Source organism: Lissotriton helveticus, chromosome 8 (assembly GCF_964261635.1).
Source record: "Lissotriton helveticus chromosome 8, aLisHel1.1, whole genome shotgun sequence".
Taxonomy (NCBI): Eukaryota; Metazoa; Chordata; class Amphibia; order Caudata; family Salamandridae; genus Lissotriton; species Lissotriton helveticus.
The window spans coordinates 169,064,260-169,087,692 of record NC_136069.1 but is presented as its reverse complement, the minus strand read 5'-3'; the positions used below and the strand labels follow the sequence as shown (position 1 = coordinate 169,087,692).

The 23,433-nt window shown below is 47.8% G+C and overlaps 1 protein-coding gene across 1 annotated transcript in view; it reads left to right on the top strand.

The window, feature by feature from the left end:
- The window catches only part of GET1 (guided entry of tail-anchored proteins factor 1), a 373,421-nt gene that overhangs the window by 338,242 nt on the left and 11,746 nt on the right, over positions 1 to 23,433 (top strand). Inside the window, exon 4 of the mRNA XM_078656836.1 lies at positions 9,503 to 9,617. Coding sequence (XP_078512962.1) covers positions 9,503 to 9,617 — 115 coding nt within the window. The remainder of the gene's footprint in view (positions 1 to 9,502; positions 9,618 to 23,433) is intronic.

Below are 23,433 nucleotides of genomic sequence, written 5' to 3'. Positions count from 1 at the left end.
AGGGTCTGGAAGCTCCAAGATGGTCCTTGAAAGTTTGGGACTTCAGTTCACACAATCTACGTGGCCAAACTCCTATAAATCCACTGGTAGTACTCCAGGCTGACGATTCTAAGTGGTGATGTTCCAGGTGAGCTCTGTTAACCTGTAGCTTGCAGGTAGTCCACTCTTTAGTTCTTTTCCAGCAAGGTAGTCCACAGGGCTGTAGTTCTAGGAGGCGCAGTCTTCAGAGTGCAGGGTCTGGTAATGCACATCAAACTCCTCAGCGTTGACCCTTATTGGTCTCTTCGGTTTCAAGCAGCAGATCTGAGAAACTCTGCCCCTCTCAGATACTTATTCCAAGTTCTCTGGGTCAAGCAGGAAGACACTCCTGTCCAATTAGGGTAGGGCAAAACCCCAGGGTATGACCACATCCTCCAAAGTGTGGCACTATTTCCTCCCAGAGAGCACCATTTCTCCAAAATTCATCATGACTGGTGTTGCATTATACGCCTCTGCACAGCATTTGATACATTTGAAAGGAGTCTTTTCTAGAAAAAGTTATCAAACTGGGGAATGTCACCTGGCCTGCTATCACTTATCCAACTTCTTCATACCTCCAATTTGGGCCAGGTAGAATTAGATTTATCAGGCGCTTTTCTAGTAGAATAGCACTTTGAAATGGATTATGGCATGGATGTGTGCTTGCACCCACTGTCTTTGGCCTCTAAGTTTCAATCTGCCTTTGTTCCTGAAAGGCACATCCAAGATGTCTGATATTCACATACCGTTTTTCTTGCACGATTAAGATCTAACTTTGTATGATTAGACTGAAATCGACTGACAAAGGAAGTTGAGTCTTAGGTTAAATATTCTAATAACAATTTCTTGAATATAAATATAGACAGTAATGGTGTTTGGTAAAAGGCACGTGGAGTACAAATTGCTTTTAATTTAGGAAAGAGTAGATGAAATTACAACATGTAAATATTTAGGGCTGCTGTTTTCTTACGAGTTTAAGCTGGAGTGACCATCTTAAACTCTAAAGGTTAGAACAGCTGTTTCCGCTGGGCGTTATGAAAATTCATGAATATTTACGGTGGATACTCTTCTTACTCCTTACACTTATAATACCCCTCTGATAGTTGTTTAGGGTTCTGAAATTCGTGATCGTGACCCAAATGTTACTTGGAGACTTTTAGAGAGTAATACTGTTCAAAAATATTGCAGTTTCCAAAAGCAGTCATGATCGATGAAATTCAGTGTGAATTAAAACTTCCTGCCATGGCCGTGTCTGCTGTTTGATGTTTGTCAAGGTATTATGATTAGGGCTCCCGGTTTCATGGTAGTTCATTTTTTGACATTTCTGTCTGTATTTAGCCATATTTATTTGGGGCTTAGTAAGAAAAATGAAGCTGAAATAGTTATATTTTCATATTAATTTAACCGATAAATATGCACTCATGCTTGAATGGCTGCCGAGTTTTAGTGATCTGAACACTTGCGTAAGATAAATCAATGCACTTATATCAAAATAAGCCAATCTCAGTATCACTCTTGTGCATATCTGCTGCTGTTTAATCCGCTTTACTAAAATTCCTTTTTTTAAACTCCCTTACCTATCAATCCTCACAACTATTGGCCTAGCAGTCATGGCAGAGAGTATTTGGAATTACTCAAAAAGCTACCCAATTTTCATTTTTATCCACATTTAAAAATAAATACAGACAAAATAAATGGTTTTCTGTCTGTATTTATCTGTAAAAATCAGTAAAAAGGTAAAACAGGGAGCCTTATTTATAATATAGCTGTCAGTAGAAATAGATATAAATAAAATATTTGATATCTGTTGGAACAGGCAGTAAGCAGTAAGAGAAACTCGCCATCGTCCTTTATGAAAATGATACGGGTGCGTAAAGACAAGCATAAGGAGATGAGTAATATTATTATGCGGGAGACTTTGCCCCCTAATTTAGTATTAAAAAATCAGCTTATTAAACGTCCTAAAAAGCTGTGAAAGAGTATTTTTTATACAAACCTTCAATAATACTGACTATAGGAACATCAGGATGTAACAATATATTTCAATATTTATATAAATTGCCCAATCTGATATTGTGATTAAGCATATTAAATGTTCAGGCAAGGTTGTATCCGTAACTTTTTGATACTCAAATTCTGTGATAAGATACTTACAAATAAGGAGTGTGGTCCCTGTTTAATGAATTACAAATATACTTTAACTCGTGTATTAATCAACTTTGGATTGTGCTGTACAATGAAATTGTGCGGAACAAAATATGCATCTCAATCTAGGGATGACAGAAGTTTGCAAGTGTGTTTTTCTTGAAAAAGCACCAACTTTGCTCCCTTGTCATACAAATATTTTAGCAGTGCTTTCTTTTTAACAGTGAAGCAACTTCCCTGTGCAGTTAACGTCAGGAAAGAATCAGCAGTGGCTGCAGTTGGGTGAATGTGTCACTGTGGTTGCTCCTTAGCAAGGGGGCCGGCACGGTTCACGAGTGGGGTGGCGGGAGCACAGGGCAGGGCCTCAGCCGCTGGCTGCATTAAAAAAAATAATGATAAAAGTAAATAAACCTTGCCGCCGCCGGGTCCTCCGTCTTCTCTCCTGCTCGCCTGTGCCCGACTCCAGGTCGGAACAGGAAGCAGGCAGCCAGGCTCCCACCCCTAACAATCTCAACTCTACAATGGAGAGTTGTCATTGGTCTGAGCGCCGTTATACGGCGCTCAGCCAGGGGCTGGAGGAGTGGGAGCGTTCTCCATGCCGACTGCAATGCAGCCGGCCTGGAGAAGGGGAAAGTGCGCATGTCTGGTATGGGCGGCTCGAGAGGGCCGACCAAACAGTCACTGCACGCTCAGGAGTGGGCAAACCCCTCCTCCCCTGCCCTGTAAGTAAAGCAGCCCCGTCCACCCACTTCAAGTTATCACCATTTTATGTTTTTGCTTCTCGCACTGTGAGAAAGCAGTGAGGCGATTCTCCTCCGCCATAGTGGAGGAGCCGACACCGCTCCTTAGTGTGATAGGATTGCTAATGTCTGGCTGAGAGCTTCCATTACCCACAAAAGGCAGGAGGCTCCAACCTCCGTGCCATCTGAAATTCTCTTAATCTCTCTACACAAATGTCGAGCCCCGAGATAACACAAATGTTACCCTGACCTATGTGTACCCTGCAGGGGTATAAAAACAATAGAACAAAACTTGAAACAGAAGTTCATACTTGCAACTCCCCTTATCAAGTGTTGGGTTGATCTAGCCGGCTTCCCACCAGTGGCGGAACGAAGGCATGCCGTGTGGATCGCAAATACTGTCAAATACAGCCAGGGGCAAGAGTCTACAAGCTGGGGCACATAGCTGCATGCACGCTACAGTATAATAAAGGTCAGTGGATTGCTATCGGTCACCTTTTAACTGAGTGCCCCGCCCACCGAATTTCAAATAAGGAACTCGATCTACCACATAAGTCAATATGGGACAAGGCCCCAGCCTTCCTGCCCGCGCACTGGAGACAACACGGTACATGCCAACAAACTTGTCCGATGACGCCCACGTCCCCTAGCTCCCCCTAATACATTATCATTTGTACACAAATCATGTTTGCATGCCCTTCTAGTGTAAACGTTTGTATGTTTAAACTTCTACAATTGAATATGTAGATGAAGGAGAACTGGTGTTATGGATGGGTAACTTTTCTTTGAAACATTATGAAATTGCCTTTTTAAGTTTCGCCTGCACACCGCTTACGCTGTGTTTGTGCAGTCCCTTGTATTTAATATATCTTAAAGAGGGGCGCTTATCAGTTCCCGTCACCAAATGACTGTGTCCATCTGCTGTTGTGTGGAACTTTTTTTGGTTTACTTTCACTTGCTGAACGCATTGAAACAACGGTTTCTTTCCTGATCTTTTCATCGTGACGCTACCGAGAAGTATTTATTTTATCTCTGCACGTTGCGTGTGCTTAAGTTCTTGAATGATTTTATGACATTGGTTTCGGCACTTATATTAGTGTGCCTGTACGAGCCGTGTGAAGATCTCACTTCACTCTCTCCCCATATTGGAAGAACTGGACAACACTGCCATCTACTGGTTCATTTTATTCATGAATATAAAAATAACTCTTCTAACCGACACTTCTTTGCCTCTTGCCATTTCTCGTCTTGCATTATCTGTATATACTCTCCAAAAAGTGATTCAACAGACGATTTTTGAGCAGGGGATGTTCTGTCACATCTTCCCCTGTTACCACTATGGTGTAGTGCAATCAGAGCTATAGAAATAATTCTGCCGCAAGCATCTCTAACTATGTAGCTGGGAAAAGGACTGCATAGCATTTAGTCCCCATTTGTCTCTCATCTTGCTATTCTAATCGTGTACTTGTCCCGGTTTTTGAAGCCTAGTTTGCTGACCTCCTTCATACATATTTCTATCCATAATGGATTGCTTTCTTTTCCACCCTGTGCCAGTGGTGGTCCTGCCTATCTACCACCTTCGTTGGAGAGAGCAGGGATATGAGTGTATTTCCCCAGAATCAATAGTGCCGGTATCCCTTCTGGCCTATTGCAAATCTAGCTATCTTAAGAGATGGTTCATTCTGATCCGTAAAAACCCAGTCATTGATTATTCCCAAATAATAATTCTGCACATTAGTCAGGGAGATTCCTCCATCATTGACCTCTCAAAGAGGATCAGCAATGAGATAATTGGCGTCCCACCCTCCCATAAGAAATCCTGGAAATAGTGAATGTCGTGCCCTGGACAGTGGGCACTAGGACCCTGAGCCATGAGTGGTGGGAGGGGGCCGAAACCAGACACCACTTCCGGTCACACACACACACACACACACACAGGAACTGACCAAGGGGCAGGATGTGGAATGAGTGAGCTGTAAGAATAAATAAAGACATACGTGAATACAATCATTGGTCTTCTGTCGTGATTGAGGAACGACGACACGACAACTGGCGACGAAGGTGCCCAAGAAGAACACATCCAAAATTCGCATCTGCTGTCGACATGAGAATATCGAACACAGCAATTGATCGTGAAAGACACCCTGGACCACACCTCGACGACATGATGAGCTGCCTCTGACAGGCACACAATGTTTCACAAAGCTGGACCTGTGCAAAGGATATCATCAGCTAGAACTTGACCCTCAGTCCAGATACATCACAACATTTTCCATGCACATGGGTCTCTTCAGAGACAAGCGTTTGAGTTTTGGAATATCATCAGCTGCTGAAATATTCCAAGAGACAATACGGCAAGTAATAAGGCCGGTAAAAAACAGTCTGAACTACAGTTACGACATTCTGGTGTTTGGCAAATCAGATGATAAACACGACAAAGCACTACAGGACGTATGCTCCCAGCTAGAACAAGCAGGGCTGACGCTAAATGAGGACAAGTGCGAAATTGGGCGAGACAAATTGTTGTTCTTTGGACACATTTGCTCCAAAAAAGGGATGCAACCAGATCGCAGCAAAGTGGACACGCTCAAAAAAGCAAAACATCCAAGCGACGTTGCAAAAGTCAAGTCATTCCTCGGCCTTGATAGCTACTGCGCAAGATACATAAAAGACTTTGCCACACTGAGCACGCCACTGAGGAAACTGACCAAACAAGGCCAGACTTTCGTGTGGACAGAAGAGTGCAGCAAAGCATTTGAAGAGATCAGACAAGCAGTGACAGCAGTAGACCACCTTGCATACTTTGATCCTCTGCTTTGCACAGAATTGACGGTGGACGCCAGCCCGGTGGGGTTGGGAGCGATACTGGCACAACACAGACCAGGCAAAGATTCGCCAAGGTGCATAGTAGCCTACGGAAGCAAGAGCCTGTCCAACATCGAGAGGGCATACTCTCAGCTGGAGAAAGAGAGTCTGGCAGTAGTATGGGCATGTGAGCACTATCACATGTTCATATATGGGAAACCATTCACAATCATAACAGATCACCAGGCACTGGTAACAATCTATGGAAACCCCAATGCAAAAATACCGCCCCGAATAGAGAGGTGGGGAATCAGGCTAATGGACTACAACTTCAAGATCAAACACAAACCAGGAAAAGAGCACAACCCGGCAGACTACATGTCAAGGCACCCTCTGCCGCACGCACTTGAGGCAACATCAATGGCGGAAGGGTACCTGAACTTTGTACTAAAACACAACACTCCGGCATCAATAAAGATGGAAGAATTGGAACAAGAAACAAAACGGGATCCAGCGATGCAAGCGATCAAGACGGTGACAAGACAACAGAGGTGGAGGCATGTCAACAACAACAGCATCATGGAATAAAGGCGTGATCAAAGAAGAAATGTTGGCATTCAAAAAGATCCATGAAGAGCTCTCAGAGACCAAAAATTGAATAATGATAAGAGGAACGAGAATAGTAATGCCAGGAGCGCTGAGGAGACAGACGGTGGACCTGGCGCATGAATCACACAGAGGCATGGTAGCAACAAAGAAAATGCTACGGGAAAAGGTGTGGTTCCCGGGATTGGACAACATGATAGAAGCCGCAATCGCACACTGCCACGTCTGTCAAGTGACAGGGCAGCGAACAAAACCGGAACCACTACAGATCTCAGAACTGCCGAAGGCAGTGTGGACCGAACTGGCAGCCGATTTCTATGGGCCCCTGGAGACAGGAAACTAACTGCTGGTGATAATTGATGATGTTTCAAGATTTCCCATTGTGCGGCAAGGGACGTCAACATCAGCAAGCGCGACGCTGCCAGTTATGGACGACTGACAATGGTCTGCCCTTCTCAGGGGAGGAGTTCAGAAAATTCATGGACTACCTAGGGATCCGCCACCGGAAAATAACGCCGTTGTGGCCACAGATAAATGGCGTGGCAGGAAGGTTCATGGGAACGATAAAAAAGGCTGTGCAACGAGCTAAGCTGACACAGATATCGATAGGGCAGGCACTGTGCCAAATACTAAGAGACTACAGAAACACTCCTCACAGCTCCACAGGACGGTGCCCCGCTGAGCTAGTGCTAGGCCGTTTGAGCAGGACGAGGATACCGCAGATGGAGGAGGTAGCAAAGAAAGAGCGAGGCAGCATTGCCACCAAAGAAGCAAAGGCAAAAATGAATGCATACGCCGATGTAAGGATTCAGAAAAGGGGGTGGTGATGAACAGAGTGTCTGAATTAAGCAGACCACTCTTACCCAGTCCAAAGATCAGGGCTTGATCCATCACCGTTATTTAGCTCACTGCCCCATCCCAGCTCAGAACCTGGCTATATGCAAATCAGTCTGTCCCAGGCCCAGTGGATCATGGTAACAGGGCAGACCAAACTACCAAGCCAATTCTTCACCAGAAAGGAGACAAGCTTCCGGGGACCGGTTTCTGCCATTTCAGGCGTCGTCGGCCCGGCTTGCTTGAATCCTGATGGAGCAGTGAGCAAGGGACTCATGTCTGAGTATACCCTTCCACGCTTATGGTGGACAAAATGATTCAGAAAAGGGGGTGGTGATGAACAGAGTGTCTGAATTAAGCAGACCACTCTTACCCAGTCCAAAGATCAGGGCTTGATCCATCACCGTTATTTAGCTCACTGCCCCATCCCAGCTCAGAACCTGGCTATATGCAAATTAGTCTGTCCCTGGCCCAGTGCATCATGGGAACAGGGCAGACCAAACTACCAAGCCAATTCTTCACCAGAAAGGAGACAAGCTTCCGGGGACCGGTTTCTGCCATTTCAGGCGTCGTCGGCCCGGCTTGCTTGAATCCTGATGGAGCAGTGAGCAAGGGACTCATGTCTGAGTATACCCTTCCACGCTTATGGTGGACAAAATGATTCAGAAAAGGGGGTGGTGATGAACAGAGTGTCTGAATTAAGCAGACCACTCTTACCCAGTCCAAAGATCAGGGCTTGATCCATCACCGTTATTTAGCTCACTGCCCCATCCCAGCTCAGAACCTGGCTATATGCAAATTAGTCTGTCCCTGGCCCAGTGCATCATGGGAACAGGGCAGACCAAACTACCAAGCCAATTCTTCACCAGAAAGGAGACAAGCTTCCGGGGACCGGTTTCTGCCATTTCAGGCGTCGTCGGCCCGGCTTGCTTGAATCCTGATGGAGCAGTGAGCAAGGGACTCATGTCTGAGTATACCCTTCCATGCTTATGGTGGACAAAATGATTCAGAAAAGGGGGTGGTGATGAACAGAGTGTCTGAATTAAGCAGACCACTCTTACCCAGTCCAAAGATCAGGGCTTGATCCATCACCGTTATTTAGCTCACTGCCCCATCCCAGCTCAGAACCTGGCTATATGCAAATTAGTCTGTCCCTGGCCCAGTGCATCTTGGGAACAGGGCAGACCAAACTACCAAGCCAATTCTTCACCAGAAAGGAGACAAGCTTCCGGGGACCGGTTTCTGCCATTTCAGGCGTCGTCGGCCCGGCTTGCTTGAATCCTGATGGAGCAGTGAGCAAGGGACTCATGTCTGAGTATACCCTTCCGCGCTTATGGTGGACAAAATGATTCAGAAAAGGGGGTGGTGATGAACAGAGTGTCTGCCGATGTAAGGAGGCACGCCACTCCGGTGCAACTAAAGCAAGGGGACAAAGTGATAGTGCGGCAAAGACAGCTGAGGAAGTCAGACAGCCCGTTCTCGAAGGATCCGCTGACGGTGACTGAAGTGAAAGGGCCCATAATAACAGCATCAGCAGGGCATTACCACATCACAAGAAATAGCTCACACTTCAAGGAATTGAATGTCGAAGAAGAAGACAAGCAGACACCTATGCTGGGGGACACCAGACAGGACGAAGGTGCGCAAATGGACAAAGGAGAGACACGACAGAGAAGGGAATGCAGGAGGCCAAAGAGACTGATCGAAGAGATGTGAAGAGTTTCATCTCCACATCTCTTTCTTTCTCTCTCTCTCATTGACAACACGTAGTGTCACAACCATGTTTGTTTTGCAACAAAGGGGGAGATGTCGTGCCCTGGACAGTGGCCACTAGGACCCTGAGCCATGAGTGGTGTGAGGGGGCCGAAACCGGACACCACTTCCGGTCTAAAAAAACACATGCACTCACTCACTCACTCGCTGACTCGCACACTCACTTACTCACTCACTCACTCACACTCTCAATTCTGGGATCCACAAGGGCACTTTGCAAATTCACATGCGCACTTTTCAAAATATAAACAAATTGAGAACATTCTATCATGTTATATAACACTACCCTGCCCAGTATAGACAGTGGGGGAGTCCCCGGCCTGCAGTCTCCGCCGGAACGATCAAGCAGTGGTTCTTAACTTGGCACAAAAAAAGCCTCTTTTCATTTCTTGTTGCAGATACCCTCAGATATTTGAAGCTTTATGCATATGTTAAGTGGGGAAGTAGTGTTGGTAGTGGGTAGAGGGAATCTGAGCAATGTTGATTCAGTCTGCTTACTGTGATATCGCCGGAAATAATTCCGCGTAATGTTAATATTATTTTTCAAATTAATTTACCTAGACTTATTATGTTTTCTGCAGGCTGCCTTGATGGTTTCGCTCATCTGGAAATATTATTCGGAGCCAGTGACTGTGTTACCAAGCAGATGGATCGCACCCTTGGAGCGCTTAGTGGCTTTTCCTACGGGAGTAGCAGGTACAAAGGAAGATTTGATTCCAGTATTTTTTATCACTATCAACACTTGACCATCCCGTGCTTTTGTATTTCTGTATGATTGTGAGGTTTTCTGTTTCCTCCAACTATATATATAGTGTTTAAGTGCCTCCTTTGGGTTAGTAAGCGCTATATATATATATACAATAATTGTATAAACCAATGATCCGTCAACTCGGATTTGCAGAGCGGGGTTAATCACCTGTGAGGGTATCCAGGCCCTACACAAATAATAACAATAGCAAACATTGGCGGTCACTGTGAGAAGTTGGCCTGATATATGATGCTCACTAGTTCTAGTGATCACCTTGTATCAGTCCAAACAACCCTTATGGTGATTGGTTGTAAGTCAACCTTATAGACCAGCTATCCTAATGGTAGCATGGACAAAGCAGTCTTAGGCTAAACTCTTTTGGCATGTGAAGCCAGCTGTTTTACCACAATATAACCCCTTGAATACCAGATGAAAGGACACCACACAGGTTGTTATGAAAATAAACAGTATATTTATCAATAACAACACCTCTGAACTCTTTATGAGGTCAGAGGGCTAAGCACATGACAATCTCTTACGAAAAATACGACAAGTTGCACAAAATTACAATGGTGCCTTAGAGGCACGACAAACCATATACTAAGTAAGTGGAATGTGAGAGTCGATAAAAAGAATGGAGCTGTCCAGAGGCTGTAGGATCGATGGGACCACGCTACACTAACTCTAGGTAAGTAATAGGAGGCCCACGGAACGCGTGTGCAGAGTGTGAACTCACACGCGAGATGCGTAACAGCGTCTATGGACAGTACAGTTCAAGTTAAAGGTGAGTACGGACAATCCTGACTATGTAGGACAACAACGACTGTGGAATTGGACACTAGGACAGTTAGACTACCCTTGAGCACCGAAATGCTCTCGTTACCTCACCCACGGGCTGCGGGTGCATAGGTGCCAAAGTGTGTCGGGTTCTCGCGTTGAAGTCAATGGAGCCTGAAAGAAAAGATGCTGCAGGCGACCAGGAGGAAGATGTCCGGTGCGATCCAAGGGTGGATCGGTGAAGAAGAGGACCTGAAAGCAGAGGGGACAGTGTTCAAAGTCACTAGCCAGTGACCGGTGTGGAACCAGGAAGGAACCAGATGCTGTCGTCGCGATCAGGTGAAGAGTGGACGCTTGACTCTGCAGCCACGTGGACCAGGAGGTGTCTTCGACGACCAGGATGGAGGCACGAGCTGTCCCACGCAGGCTCTCGCTGTCGGCGGTGTCGGATCCGGGATTGTAGTCAACAGGCCTTGGCAAAGGCAACCCACGAGGTGAGTGGAAAAGACGTCTGGTGCGGACTAGGAGAGTCCGGGGTGCCCCTCTTTTGGAAGGGAGCAAGGGCCAGTCTGGAGCAACCAGACCAGCAGCAAAGATGCAAAGGTTCGTCGTCTAGGAGGCCACCAGCCGGCAAGTGACCAGACAACGCGTCGAGCAGCAAACAAGCAGAAGGGCCCCACGCAGATCTCGTGGAAGCTGGAGGGCTGATCTTCGGTGCAGGGGCTGCTCGGGGCTGGGGCTTCTCAGTCCCCAAAGCACTTGGTCGAGTTTACCTCGGGAGTCGTGCTGGAAGCGAAGTGCAGGTTCGTTCAAGATGGCCGGTCCCACGTGTCTCGTCGTGCCCACGGGTCTCAGCTTTGCTGCAGATGTGAGTTGAGGTCGGAGAGGTCTGGGAATCCGGGTCTCGTCGGGCTCTGAAGTCTGGATCCTCGAGGGAAGACGACAAAGTGAAGCCGCTGGACGCTTGATGGTGCCTGCAGTTGCAGGGTGGACACTCCTTGTCCACAAGGGAGATTTCTTCAGTCTTCTGTGGAGCAGAACATCGAAGTCCAGAGTTTCTTCTTGTAGAGTAGTTCAGGATTAATCTAATTTGGAATGGGACCAGCTCCTACCTTTATCCTGCTAAAGGGGGCTGCACTACTGACTAGGTCCCTCCCATGGGTGGGACCAGGAAGGGGGGTGGTTACACCCCCTATCCTTTGTCCGGTTTCGCGCCAGAGCGGGGGCAGGGATGCCCCAGCAACTGGTTTGAACCGGTGTATGCACAGGACACCTTGTGTGCCCCAGGCATGTCTCATTCCTTTCAGGCCTATCCTCCCCAATACACAAAATCCTGTCTGGGGTGGTGCTAGCACCTCCCAAGGCAGGAAACACTTTGTCCAAGCCGCCCTCGCTGGAAGGACTCCCAGCAGCAGGAGGTCAGACTTGTGTCTGTGGTGGCAGCATCCATTTTGTGATGCCAAGGCTCGAGTTAACTGTAACCGGGGTTCACAGTTACATACATGTCGTGTCCCTCTAGAAGGGTGGAATGCTACCCCCGTCGCCAGAATTGGCGAGGGGGTAGTATTCCAATTCGTATGACACCTTACTCGACATGTTTTGATAATGTTATACCAGAGTTAGCATTTAACCGCGAGGTTGATAATGCACTTAAGAGTATATGGTATAGCGTTATCATGGAACAGCTATTAGGAATTGGTTCCGCAAGCTGCAAACGGGCTCAGCTCATGCCAGAGCACCATCTCACATAATTCCAAGCACCCTGCCTTTAGGATTGATAAGGCCTTCCATAGGAGTGTCTGATAGGAATATATGTGTCCATTTTAGGGTTAGATATAGGTATACTATATCTACAGCAAAGGGTGATTACACCACCTCGCCCCAGCTGTCATGCAGCCAGTTGTGTAGGTTTAGATGGCCAGCCAGGGGTGGCATAATACTTGCTTCAGCCCCAGGTAGGCCCTGGGTACACCTATGCCCTGGATACCTAAGGTATACTCTACAGGGCCTGATAAGAAAGGAACTTTCAGAAAGGAACTGAAGACCTGGCTTTTCTCCCAGTAATACTTCTTTGGCCTGCGGTTGTGCGGTATGTTGTGTACTCTTCCTTACAGCTCTCTTTGCCAAAGCGCCGGGACACTCCGAGGAGTAGCCGTGCGCTATAGAAGAGACTTTATAACATAACATAACATAAGGTGGCCCAGTACCAATTGGTAAATGCACCTAAAGTACATGGTTGTCAATTTAGAGAGAGAACAGCTAGGTTGTGGGTCTGATTAGCAGGCCCACAGACAGGGAAAGTCGTAAACCAGTGAAGCAAAAAGCAAAAATCTGAGGTGACCATAGGATTGCAGACCCCACTCTCCTACAGTCACGTTCAAATTCTGATAAAAGGTGCCCACCAACATGGACAGTTTTAGATTTGACATAAGTAGTTACAGAAAGTTATGTTTAAATACCGAGTGCAGCTTGGCCTTCATGGCAGCATTGGGCAATGTATTCACAATTTGCTTAAGGGAGTAATAGATCAATAAATGTCTTAACTACAACTTATTCAAATAAATGATAGTGTCTCATTAGATAAATTCATATCAATTTGTTTTAATAGATTTATAGTAGGATTTAAAATTTGCAAGACTACATGAGTATGAAGCTTAAATGAGGCAGTAGCCTTCGGAGTCACAGTTCTTATCTGGAAAAAGCCTCGCTGTCCCTAGATTGGGAGTTTCCTGGCTATGCTAAGACATAATGGCTTTCCCTTTTTGCATCAGTTGCTCTTAAACCCTAAAGAAATCCCCTCGGAGCACAGTGAAAAGGGTTATTCTTGCCAATGCGCTCTTAGAATATACAAGCAAAGCTCTGGTTGGCTACACTACTGGAGAGGCCTAAAGCTGATTGGCTGGACTTTCACTTACATTTTCGGAGCGCAATTATGTTATTAGCTCTAGAAACAAAACTGCTGCAGGGTACTGGGAGATAGTGTGCACAACAGCCAGCCAGAAGTAGGCCCCAGTAAGTCACTTACTCTTGCTATGGGGAACACAAGATGCTTCCTATTTTATTTTTTTAGGAAACTGAGGTTTTCCATGCTGGTGTATATGATACTTATTGTTGTATCCAAAGGTGGAGGCACTGATGTGTTGACCCGGCAGGAAGGCAGCAGGCCGACTTCCACCTCTGCTATCACAACATACCAGCCACCACCCCAAGTGGTTGTTAAGGAGGATGTACGTTTAAATAGTGCAGCAGGTGCAATGACACTGGTGCTCCTGAGTGTAAAGGGCCCACGGACCCAAATACTGTTGGTCTTTTACTATCAACCAGTAGATGGCCACCAGTTTCTCTTGCTTTCACCGTGGCCCATGACATCCTTGCCAAGGGTTGGACTGGCCTATAGAGTTATCTATGTATTACAACAAGAGAGCAGGAGGTCCATCTATTATCGCATGTCCTCCTTGATATCAAAAATACAACGCACGATGAATGCAATCATTTAATGGTTTCGGGTCTATTGTGAAGAAAATGGCTAAGAAACCCAATACTCATTATATTGGATGAAGAAGCCTCGCCCACACTTTTATGGCATTCATTTGCTACCTCATCCCAAGTTGATAAGATAATACTATAAGGATGGTGTAGGAAGGTGGCTACCTGACTATGGTTACCCCAGATTTTTTGCCTGTGTTTAGCTGGTTTTTTGACTTAGTTGACCTGGTTCCCTGCTAATCAGGGCCCCAGGCCATCTGCTCTCTCTGTAAAATGGATTCCATGTACCCTAGGTACATACCAATTGGAAATGGACTCCTTGTCAGCCCCTGTAGAATGCACTATAGGTGCACAGGGCACAGGAGCCACTAAGGCCTACCAGGGGCTGCAGCATATCTTTTGCCACCCCTGGCTGGTTCTTAAATTGACACAACTGGCTGATCACTCAGCTGGGGTAAGGTGGTGTACACACCCCTTGCTTAGATATAGTATACCTATGTCTAAACCTATATCTGGACACATGTAAACCTGTGAGCCACTCCTATAGACAGGCCTCACCAATCCTGGAGGCTGGGTGCATGGTTTTTATGTGAGATGGAGCTTTAGCATGAGCTGAGCCTGTCTGCAGCCGTCGGGAACAAATCCCTAAGCTGTTTCAGGATAATGCCATACCATATACTATTAAGTGCCTTATAATCCTCGCGGTTATTTAGCAACTCTGGTTTGGCTTTATCAAAACATGTCGTGTAAGGTGTCATACGCTTTGGAATACCATCCCCTCGCCAGTTCTGGCGACGGGGATGGCATTCCACCCCTCTAGAGGGGTAAGACATGTTACTTCACTTTAATGCGGTTGATTTCTCCAAAGGCCTTAAGATCCACAAAATGGATGCCTCTGCCACAGACAAATGTCTGGACCCCTGGAGCTGACCGAAACCCAGTCAAGGGGGTCCTGGACAAAGGGTTTCCTGTCACAGGAGGGTGTCACCGCCCTCCAGACAGGAGATAGTGTATTGTAGCAGGGAGGTTTGAAAGAAACCAGACACTGCCTGGGGCGCACAAGGCTGCCCCTTGCATAATCCGGCCAAACCGGTTCTGGGGCACTCCAGCCCTCGTGCCAGGGCGGCCTGGATCAAAGGAAGGGGGTGTATCCACCCACTTCCTGGGTCCCACCCATAGGAGGGGACCTAGCAGGTAATCACGCCCACCAGATTCGAATAAGAGTGGGAGCAGTGCCAATGCACATCAGATTTCCTGGAAGAAACATTTGAAACGATATTCTGGACCCTTCGCCCTCCATCTCAACGTGGAAGCCCGAAGAATCTCCCTTGTGGTCAAGGAGTGACCACCCTGCAGCAGCAGGCACCATCCAGCCCTCGACGTCTACTTAGTTGCAGTTCCCGCCGGAACTCGAGCGACTGAGATCGACGAGATCAAGCCTGCCCAGCTTCTAACAGCCCGATCCACAGTCCATGCAAAGCTGAGACCCGTGGAGGCGACCGGAAGCGTGGGGCACGCCATCTTGAAGTGACCACGAGACGCTGACCGTGCAGCCCACGAGTGACCCTCGAAGCTGTACACCGGGGTTTGAGAAGCCCCCACCCTGAGCTACTCCTGAGCCGAAGTTCAGCCCTCCACACTCGACGAGTGCTGCGTGGGGCCCTTTGGCACGATTTGGCTCAACGCGTTGGCCCGGTCACTTGCCAGCTGGCTTGTGGTCCCTGTGCCGACGAACTACAAAAGAAGACTCGTGATTCTGGTTGCTCCAGATCCACACCAGCTCCCCTGAAAGGGAGCCCCGACTCTGACCTTCCTGGTCCGAGTAAGACGCCATCTTCCAATCCCGCGTGGATTGCTCTTACCAAGGCTTGTTTGCTCCAAACCGGAAGCCGACTGCACCGACGGTGAGAGCCTGCGTGGGACAGATCGTGACCTGCTCCTGGACGTCGCAGATGCCCCAGAGCCCACGTGACAGCGAAGAGAAGCGCCTCGACGACCACCTGATTGCGCCCGACATTGCCTGGTTCCGTCCTGGTTCCACCCTGGTCACTGCTGAGTGACCCAGACTCTGTCCCCTCTGCTTTCAGGTACTCTACAACTTGAGTCCACCCTTGGACTCCACCGGACACTTCGTCTTCACCCTGCCTGCAGCCCTTTCAGCTTCAAGCACCAAGAGCCTGCGTGTCAAAACCCAACGCCACTTCGACCCTGTGCACCCACTTCCTGTGGGTGAGGTAACTTTGCTCCGCCGGTGTTCCCACACTGGTGCACACCTCTAGGGTCTGTGTGTTAAGTTTTGTTCCTCTAGGTTCAGCGGAAGTGTCCTTAAACTTTAACTATTTGACTTTTACGCACCATTGGTTAACATTGGTGCATGCGTGCGCTTTCCGCACATCTCCCGAATCCTGAGGGCCATTCCCGACTTCAGCATTGCTTGTCCTGACTGCTCCCAGCGATTCCCTAGGCCCTAGGCCTAACCACTGTTCGAGTGGCCTCTCTTATACCACTTGTTTAGTATATGGTTTGAGTGGCCCCCTGCCCTCATCCATAATTGTGCAACTTGTATGTTTAAACAGTGCTTTTGATTTAACGCTTGTGCCCCTTTATTCATAAAGGATACTGGGGATTGTTTTTAGTAATAAACACATATATTTTTATAATATATACTTGTGTGGTGTCCTTTCATTTGGTATTACAGGATTGTATGTGGTAAAACAGCTCGCTTAACACGACCTCTTAAGTTAAGCCTTTAGGCTGCTTAGTCCATGCTACCCCTAGGATAGCTTGTCTAATAAGGTTGACTTACAACCAGACACCATAAGGGGATTGTTTGGTCAGGTAGTAGGTGGTTCCAGAATTGGAAACATCCCCTACCAGGCCAACTTCTCACATTGGTGAGCAGCGGTGCGGATTTGAGCTTGCTGTTGTTTTACCATTGCAATCTTTATATCAAATTGAAAGATCACATCAAGTACCTCTAGGTACATATAAAATCAAAAGCTTAGCATATTAAGTTCTACTGAACTTAGTAGTTGTAGGTTGAAGGGATTAGCACACCCTGACTACAACTAACTAGCAAGGTACAGTAGGAAAACACTTAGTGTAGGTAAGTGCACCACTTACACCTCACTAGTAACCATGTCTGACACAGGAAAAGCCTCAGGGTCTGCTCCTGTGACAGTTGACCCTACCCAGGCAACTTTTGGATATGACAAACTAACCCGCAGAGACTTGATTGCCTTGTGCAAAGCAAGAGGGTTAAAAAGGGGCAGAAGCCCCACCTGCCTAACCCTGGTAGAAATCCTAGAACAGGATGACTTAGAGAAGGCTAAAGCAGCTTCCCTAGACACAGGAAATGGAGAGAACCCCCCTGTAGTTGATCCCCCTGAAGAGGAGGATGATGATGACTTGGATGAGGACTCAGATGTTGGGGACTTAGAAGTACAGGATCAGGGTAGCCAGGTTCCAGTTGGTAGGCTTAGCCAGGCCAACTTGGACCTACTGGGGAATGGAGAGGGCCAGCACCTCCCCAGAACCCAACATGTGATTCTCCCAGGCAACAGGAGAGTGAGATCTCCCTCAGGGGACTCTCATCTTTCTAGTGCCTCCAGAGAATCAGAGAGAGGCATGAGTGCTTCTCAGAAAGCTGAGCATAGGGCTAGAATGAGGGCTGTCAGACTCCAGATAGAGAGAGAGGAGGTAGCCCTGAGTCAAGCTAAGCTTACCTTAGCTCAAGCTAAACTTGCCTTGGCAAGAGAGCAGAAATTGTGTGGCTTAGATGCCACTGGTGGCAGCAATATTCCTAAAGAGAAACCCAGGTCCTATGATAGTAGAAACCTGACAAAGATTGTGCCCCCCTTCAAAGAAGGGGATGACATCCACAAATGGATGACTGCTCTTGAGAGAGCCTGCATGGTACAGCAGGTTCCTGAGGAACAGTGGGCAGCAATCTTATGGTACTCCTTTTCAGAAAAAGGGAGGGACAAGCTCCTCACTGTCAGACATGAGGATGCAAACAATTACAAAGTCCTGAAGAGTGTTCTGATAGATGGGTTTGGCTTAACCACTGAACAGTACAGGTTGAAGTTCAGAGACACCCAGAAGACACAGACTCAGGACTGGACTGATTTTGTTGATTGTGCAACTAAGGCTCTGGAGGGTTGGCTACATGGCAGCAAAGTACATGACTTTACAGGATTGTATAATTTGATTATGAGGGAACAGATCCTAAGTAATTGTCAGAACCAGCTCTTACACCAGCACCTGGTAGACTCTGATCTGACCTCTCCCCAAGAATTGGGAAAGAAGGCAGACAAATGGGTCAGAACCAGGATTAGGCCTAAGAATCAGGACAGTAACCAGAAGAAGGAGTCTACCAAGCCTCAAGATAAGGGTGGGGATAAAAGTAAAGAAAAGACTTCCCCAGGGCCCCAAAACTCCAAGGATGGGGGTGGGTCCCAAGACACTTCTTCAACTGAGAAAAAACCCTATTGTTATCCCTGTAAACAGGTGGGGCATTACAAAACAGACAGCTGTTGTCCCAAGAATAACAATAAAGAAAATATACCTCCAAAGCCAGCTTCAACACCTCCTGTTACTGTCAGCAGTAATCCCCCAGGAAGTGGAAGCACACCCAGGAATCTGGGTGGGTTTACTTTTGGAAATCAGGTGGACCCTGGCCTATCCAGGTCCCCATCACCCAATGATCTTGTTTATGAGGCTGGCATGGGGTTTGCCAACTTCTCTGCTTGCCCAAATACTTTGAGCAAGTATAGACAAGAACCCATCATCAATGGTTTAAGAGTTGAAGCTTTTAGAGACACAGGGGCTAGCATCACCATGGTGGCTGATGGCATAGTCCCCTCTAAGCAACTTTTACCTGGTGCCACCTACCAGGTAATAAACATTGATGGCATCCAAACAAATCATCCCATGGCAGTAGTAAGTCTCAGCTGGGGAGGTGTCACTGGCCCAAAGAGAGTGGCAGTGTCCCCAAACTTGCCTGTAGACTGTCTACTGGGTAATGATTTAGAAATCTCAGCCTGGGCTGGGGTTGAACAGGAAATCCATTCTAGAATGGTAAATTCAAATGGAAAGGTTAGTGGGGCTGTAATGGCTACAGCCCCAATTCAAGATGTCCTTCCTGAAAAGGTTGGTAGGGCGGAGATACTCCCTGCCCCATCTTTAGCAAAAGCTCTTCCTGAACAGAATAGCAAAGCTGTTATGATAACAGCAGAAACCCAAACTGAGTCTCCTCCTGAAAAGGTTGGTGGGGCTGTGATGGCCACAGCCCAAACTCAAACTGACACGTGTGTTGTGAAACCTGAAATGATGGATAACTCCACACAAACTGAGAGCATGGAGGAGGAAGAGAAATCTCCCCCTCACCAGACTTTAGGACAGGATCAGCCTCCTCAGGGAACTGATCTTACCCCTGATGAAGGAACTGCCCCAGAGGTGGTTGGGCCTAGCCTGACAGAACCTCTGATGTCAGTGGACCCTTCTCAGGTGGGACCCAGTCTGGAGCAGGTAACCTGCCCCTCTCTCCCTTGCCTTAGCCAGCCCAGGGCTGCAGAGGACAAGAAGGACAGTGAGACCCAGAGGGCCCCCTGTCAAATAAAGCACCCCCATCAAAAGATTAGGTGCACCAAAACTAGTAGCCCTAGTAAGGTGAAAACTTTAAAAACTCCTGAGGGAGCCCCCTTAAAAACAGTTAGGGACCTCCCCCAGATGGATTCTGTTGGGCACAGCCAAACCTGGGACCCAAAGGGCCCAAACCTGAACTGTCCCTCCAGCAAGCCAAACAGAGGGACCCAGCCTCCAGCTTTAGGTAGCCAGAGGTTGACCCTGAGAGCACAGTGCAACTCAGTTAAAGAAAGAAAGGCACACATGGTGGAAGATAATTGGAGGAAGCTAAGCCCTAAATTAGTAGAGCCTCACTTCAATACTCCATATCCAAACCAGCCTTTAACTTTGCATAAACACACCCAAGGTAGTGATTCCCTATGGTGGAGACCCTCTAATACCCAAAGGGTGAGGGACTGCTTAGTGGACCATGAGACAGGGGGTACCCATGCTAGTGCAGGTACTTCCTTATATGGCCACTCAGGCAATATAGGCTTACCTGGCCAAGGATAGCCTTATCTCCTTTCGTTTGGGGGGGGGTTATGTAGGAAGGTGGCTACCTGACTATGGTTACCCCAGATTTTTTGCCTGTGTTTAGCTGGTTTTTTGACTTAGTTGACCTGGTTCCCTGCTAATCAGGGCCCCAGGCCATCTGCTCTCTCTGTAAAATGGATTCCATGTACCCTAGGTACATACCAATTGGAAATGGACTCCTTGTCAGCCCCTGTAGAATGCACTATAGGTGCACAGGGCACAGGAGCCACTAAGGCCTACCAGGGGCTGCAGCATATCTTTTGCCACCCCTGGCTGGTTCTTAAATTGACACAACTGGCTGATCACTCAGCTGGGGTAAGGTGGTGTACACACCCCTTGCTTAGATATAGTATACCTATGTCTAAACCTATATCTGGACACATGTAAACCTGTGAGCCACTCCTATAGACAGGCCTCACCAATCCTGGAGGCTGGGTGCATGGTTTTTATGTGAGATGGAGCTTTAGCATGAGCTGAGCCTGTCTGCAGCCGTCGGGAACAAATCCCTAAGCTGTTTCAGGATAATGCCATACCATATACTATTAAGTGCCTTATAATCCTCGCGGTTATTTAGCAACTCTGGTTTGGCTTTATCAAAACATGTCGTGTAAGGTGTCATACGCTTTGGAATACCATCCCCTCGCCAGTTCTGGCGACGGGGATGGCATTCCACCCCTCTAGAGGGGTAAGACATGTTACTTCACTTTAATGCGGTTGATTTCTCCAAAGGCCTTAAGATCCACAAAATGGATGCCTCTGCCACAGACAAATGTCTGGACCCCTGGAGCTGACCGAAACCCAGTCAAGGGGGTCCTGGACAAAGGGTTTCCTGTCACAGGAGGGTGTCACCGCCCTCCAGACAGGAGATAGTGTATTGTAGCAGGGAGGTTTGAAAGAAACCAGACACTGCCTGGGGCGCACAAGGCTGCCCCTTGCATAATCCGGCCAAACCGGTTCTGGGGCACTCCAGCCCTCGTGCCAGGGCGGCCTGGATCAAAGGAAGGGGGTGTATCCACCCACTTCCTGGGTCCCACCCATAGGAGGGGACCTAGCAGGTAATCACGCCCACCAGATTCGAATAAGAGTGGGAGCAGTGCCAATGCACATCAGATTTCCTGGAAGAAACATTTGAAACGATATTCTGGACCCTTCGCCCTCCATCTCAACGTGGAAGCCCGAAGAATCTCCCTTGTGGTCAAGGAGTGACCACCCTGCAGCAGCAGGCACCATCCAGCCCTCGACGTCTACTTAGTTGCAGTTCCCGCCGGAACTCGAGCGACTGAGATCGACGAGATCAAGCCTGCCCAGCTTCTAACAGCCCGATCCACAGTCCATGCAAAGCTGAGACCCGTGGAGGCGACCGGAAGCGTGGGGCACGCCATCTTGAAGTGACCACGAGACGCTGACCGTGCAGCCCACGAGTGACCCTCGAAGCTGTACACCGGGGTTTGAGAAGCCCCCACCCTGAGCTACTCCTGAGCCGAAGTTCAGCCCTCCACACTCGACGAGTGCTGCGTGGGGCCCTTTGGCACGATTTGGCTCAACGCGTTGGCCCGGTCACTTGCCAGCTGGCTTGTGGTCCCTGTGCCGACGAACTACAAAAGAAGACTCGTGATTCTGGTTGCTCCAGATCCACACCAGCTCCCCTGAAAGGGAGCCCCGACTCTGACCTTCCTGGTCCGAGTAAGACGCCATCTTCCAATCCCGCGTGGATTGCTCTTACCAAGGCTTGTTTGCTCCAAACCGGAAGCCGACTGCACCGACGGTGAGAGCCTGCGTGGGACAGATCGTGACCTGCTCCTGGACGTCGCAGATGCCCCAGAGCCCACGTGACAGCGAAGAGAAGCGCCTCGACGACCACCTGATTGCGCCCGACATTGCCTGGTTCCGTCCTGGTTCCACCCTGGTCACTGCTGAGTGACCCAGACTCTGTCCCCTCTGCTTTCAGGTACTCTACAACTTGAGTCCACCCTTGGACTCCACCGGACACTTCGTCTTCACCCTGCCTGCAGCCCTTTCAGCTTCAAGCACCAAGAGCCTGCGTGTCAAAACCCGACGCCACTTCGACCCTGTGCACCCACTTCCTGTGGGTGAGGTAACTTTGCTCCGCCGGTGTTCCCACACTGGTGCACACCTCTAGGGTCTGTGTGTTAAGTTTTGTTCCTCTAGGTTCAGCGGAAGTGTCCTTAAACTTTAACTATTTGACTTTTACGCACCATTGGTTAACATTGGTGCATGCGTGCGCTTTCCGCACATCTCCCGAATCCCGAGGGCCATTCCCGACTTCAGCATTGCTTGTCCTGACTGCTCCCAGCGATTCCCTAGGCCCTAGGCCTAACCACTGTTCGAGTGGCCTCTCTTATACCACTTGTTTAGTATATGGTTTGAGTGGCCCCCTGCCCTCATCCATAATTGTGCAACTTGTATGTTTAAACAGTGCTTTTGATTTAACGCTTGTGCCCCTTTATTCATAAAGGATACTGGGGATTGTTTTTAGTAATAAACACATATATTTTTATAATATATACTTGTGTGGTGTCCTTTCATTTGGTATTACAGGATTGTATGTGGTAAAACAGCTCGCTTAACACGACCTCTTAAGTTAAGCCTTTAGGCTGCTTAGTCCATGCTACCCCTAGGATAGCTTGTCTAATAAGGTTGACTTACAACCAGACACCATAAGGGGATTGTTTGGTCAGGTAGTAGGTGGTTCCAGAATTGGAAACATCCCCTACCAGGCCAACTTCTCACAGATGGCATCAAGCTTAGTGAGAGGGAGTTCAAAATGAGAGTGACTGGGTGAACCAGAAATCCAGATTATTACATAAAACTACCGCTGTATAAACCCATAGGAATTCGTTTATTCAAGAGTACGTGGGGTAAGATTGAAAAGCGAGCACATTGGAGGCACCTAGAGAGAGTTATGTCTCTGTTGTCCTGCAAAGTGCCAACATGTTTCAGCCCATGAACTAGCTCGTAAATGGTCTTGTGCTTTTTATCAGGGGATCCCTACTCTAAATACTTTGTGTACTCGTACAAAGGCAAGAATAGGTCTTACCTTGACAGGCAAACGTTTGAGTTACTCCTCTGAGTTAGAGTTGGTCAGCCACCTGATTTTGGTAGAAGAGGACAACCTTGTAGATAAACATAAATCAAAAAGTGTATCCCACGTTGAGCATCTTGGAAATCCCATTTCTGTCACATACTAGGCAGCTCTGCACATTCTACTGAAGAAAATAGGACAACTCTGAAAATAGATTTCCTTGCAAAACATCAATATGAGGCTATGTTGTGTCCCACTGAAAATGCTGAGACAAACTGACTAGCACTGAAAAATACTGG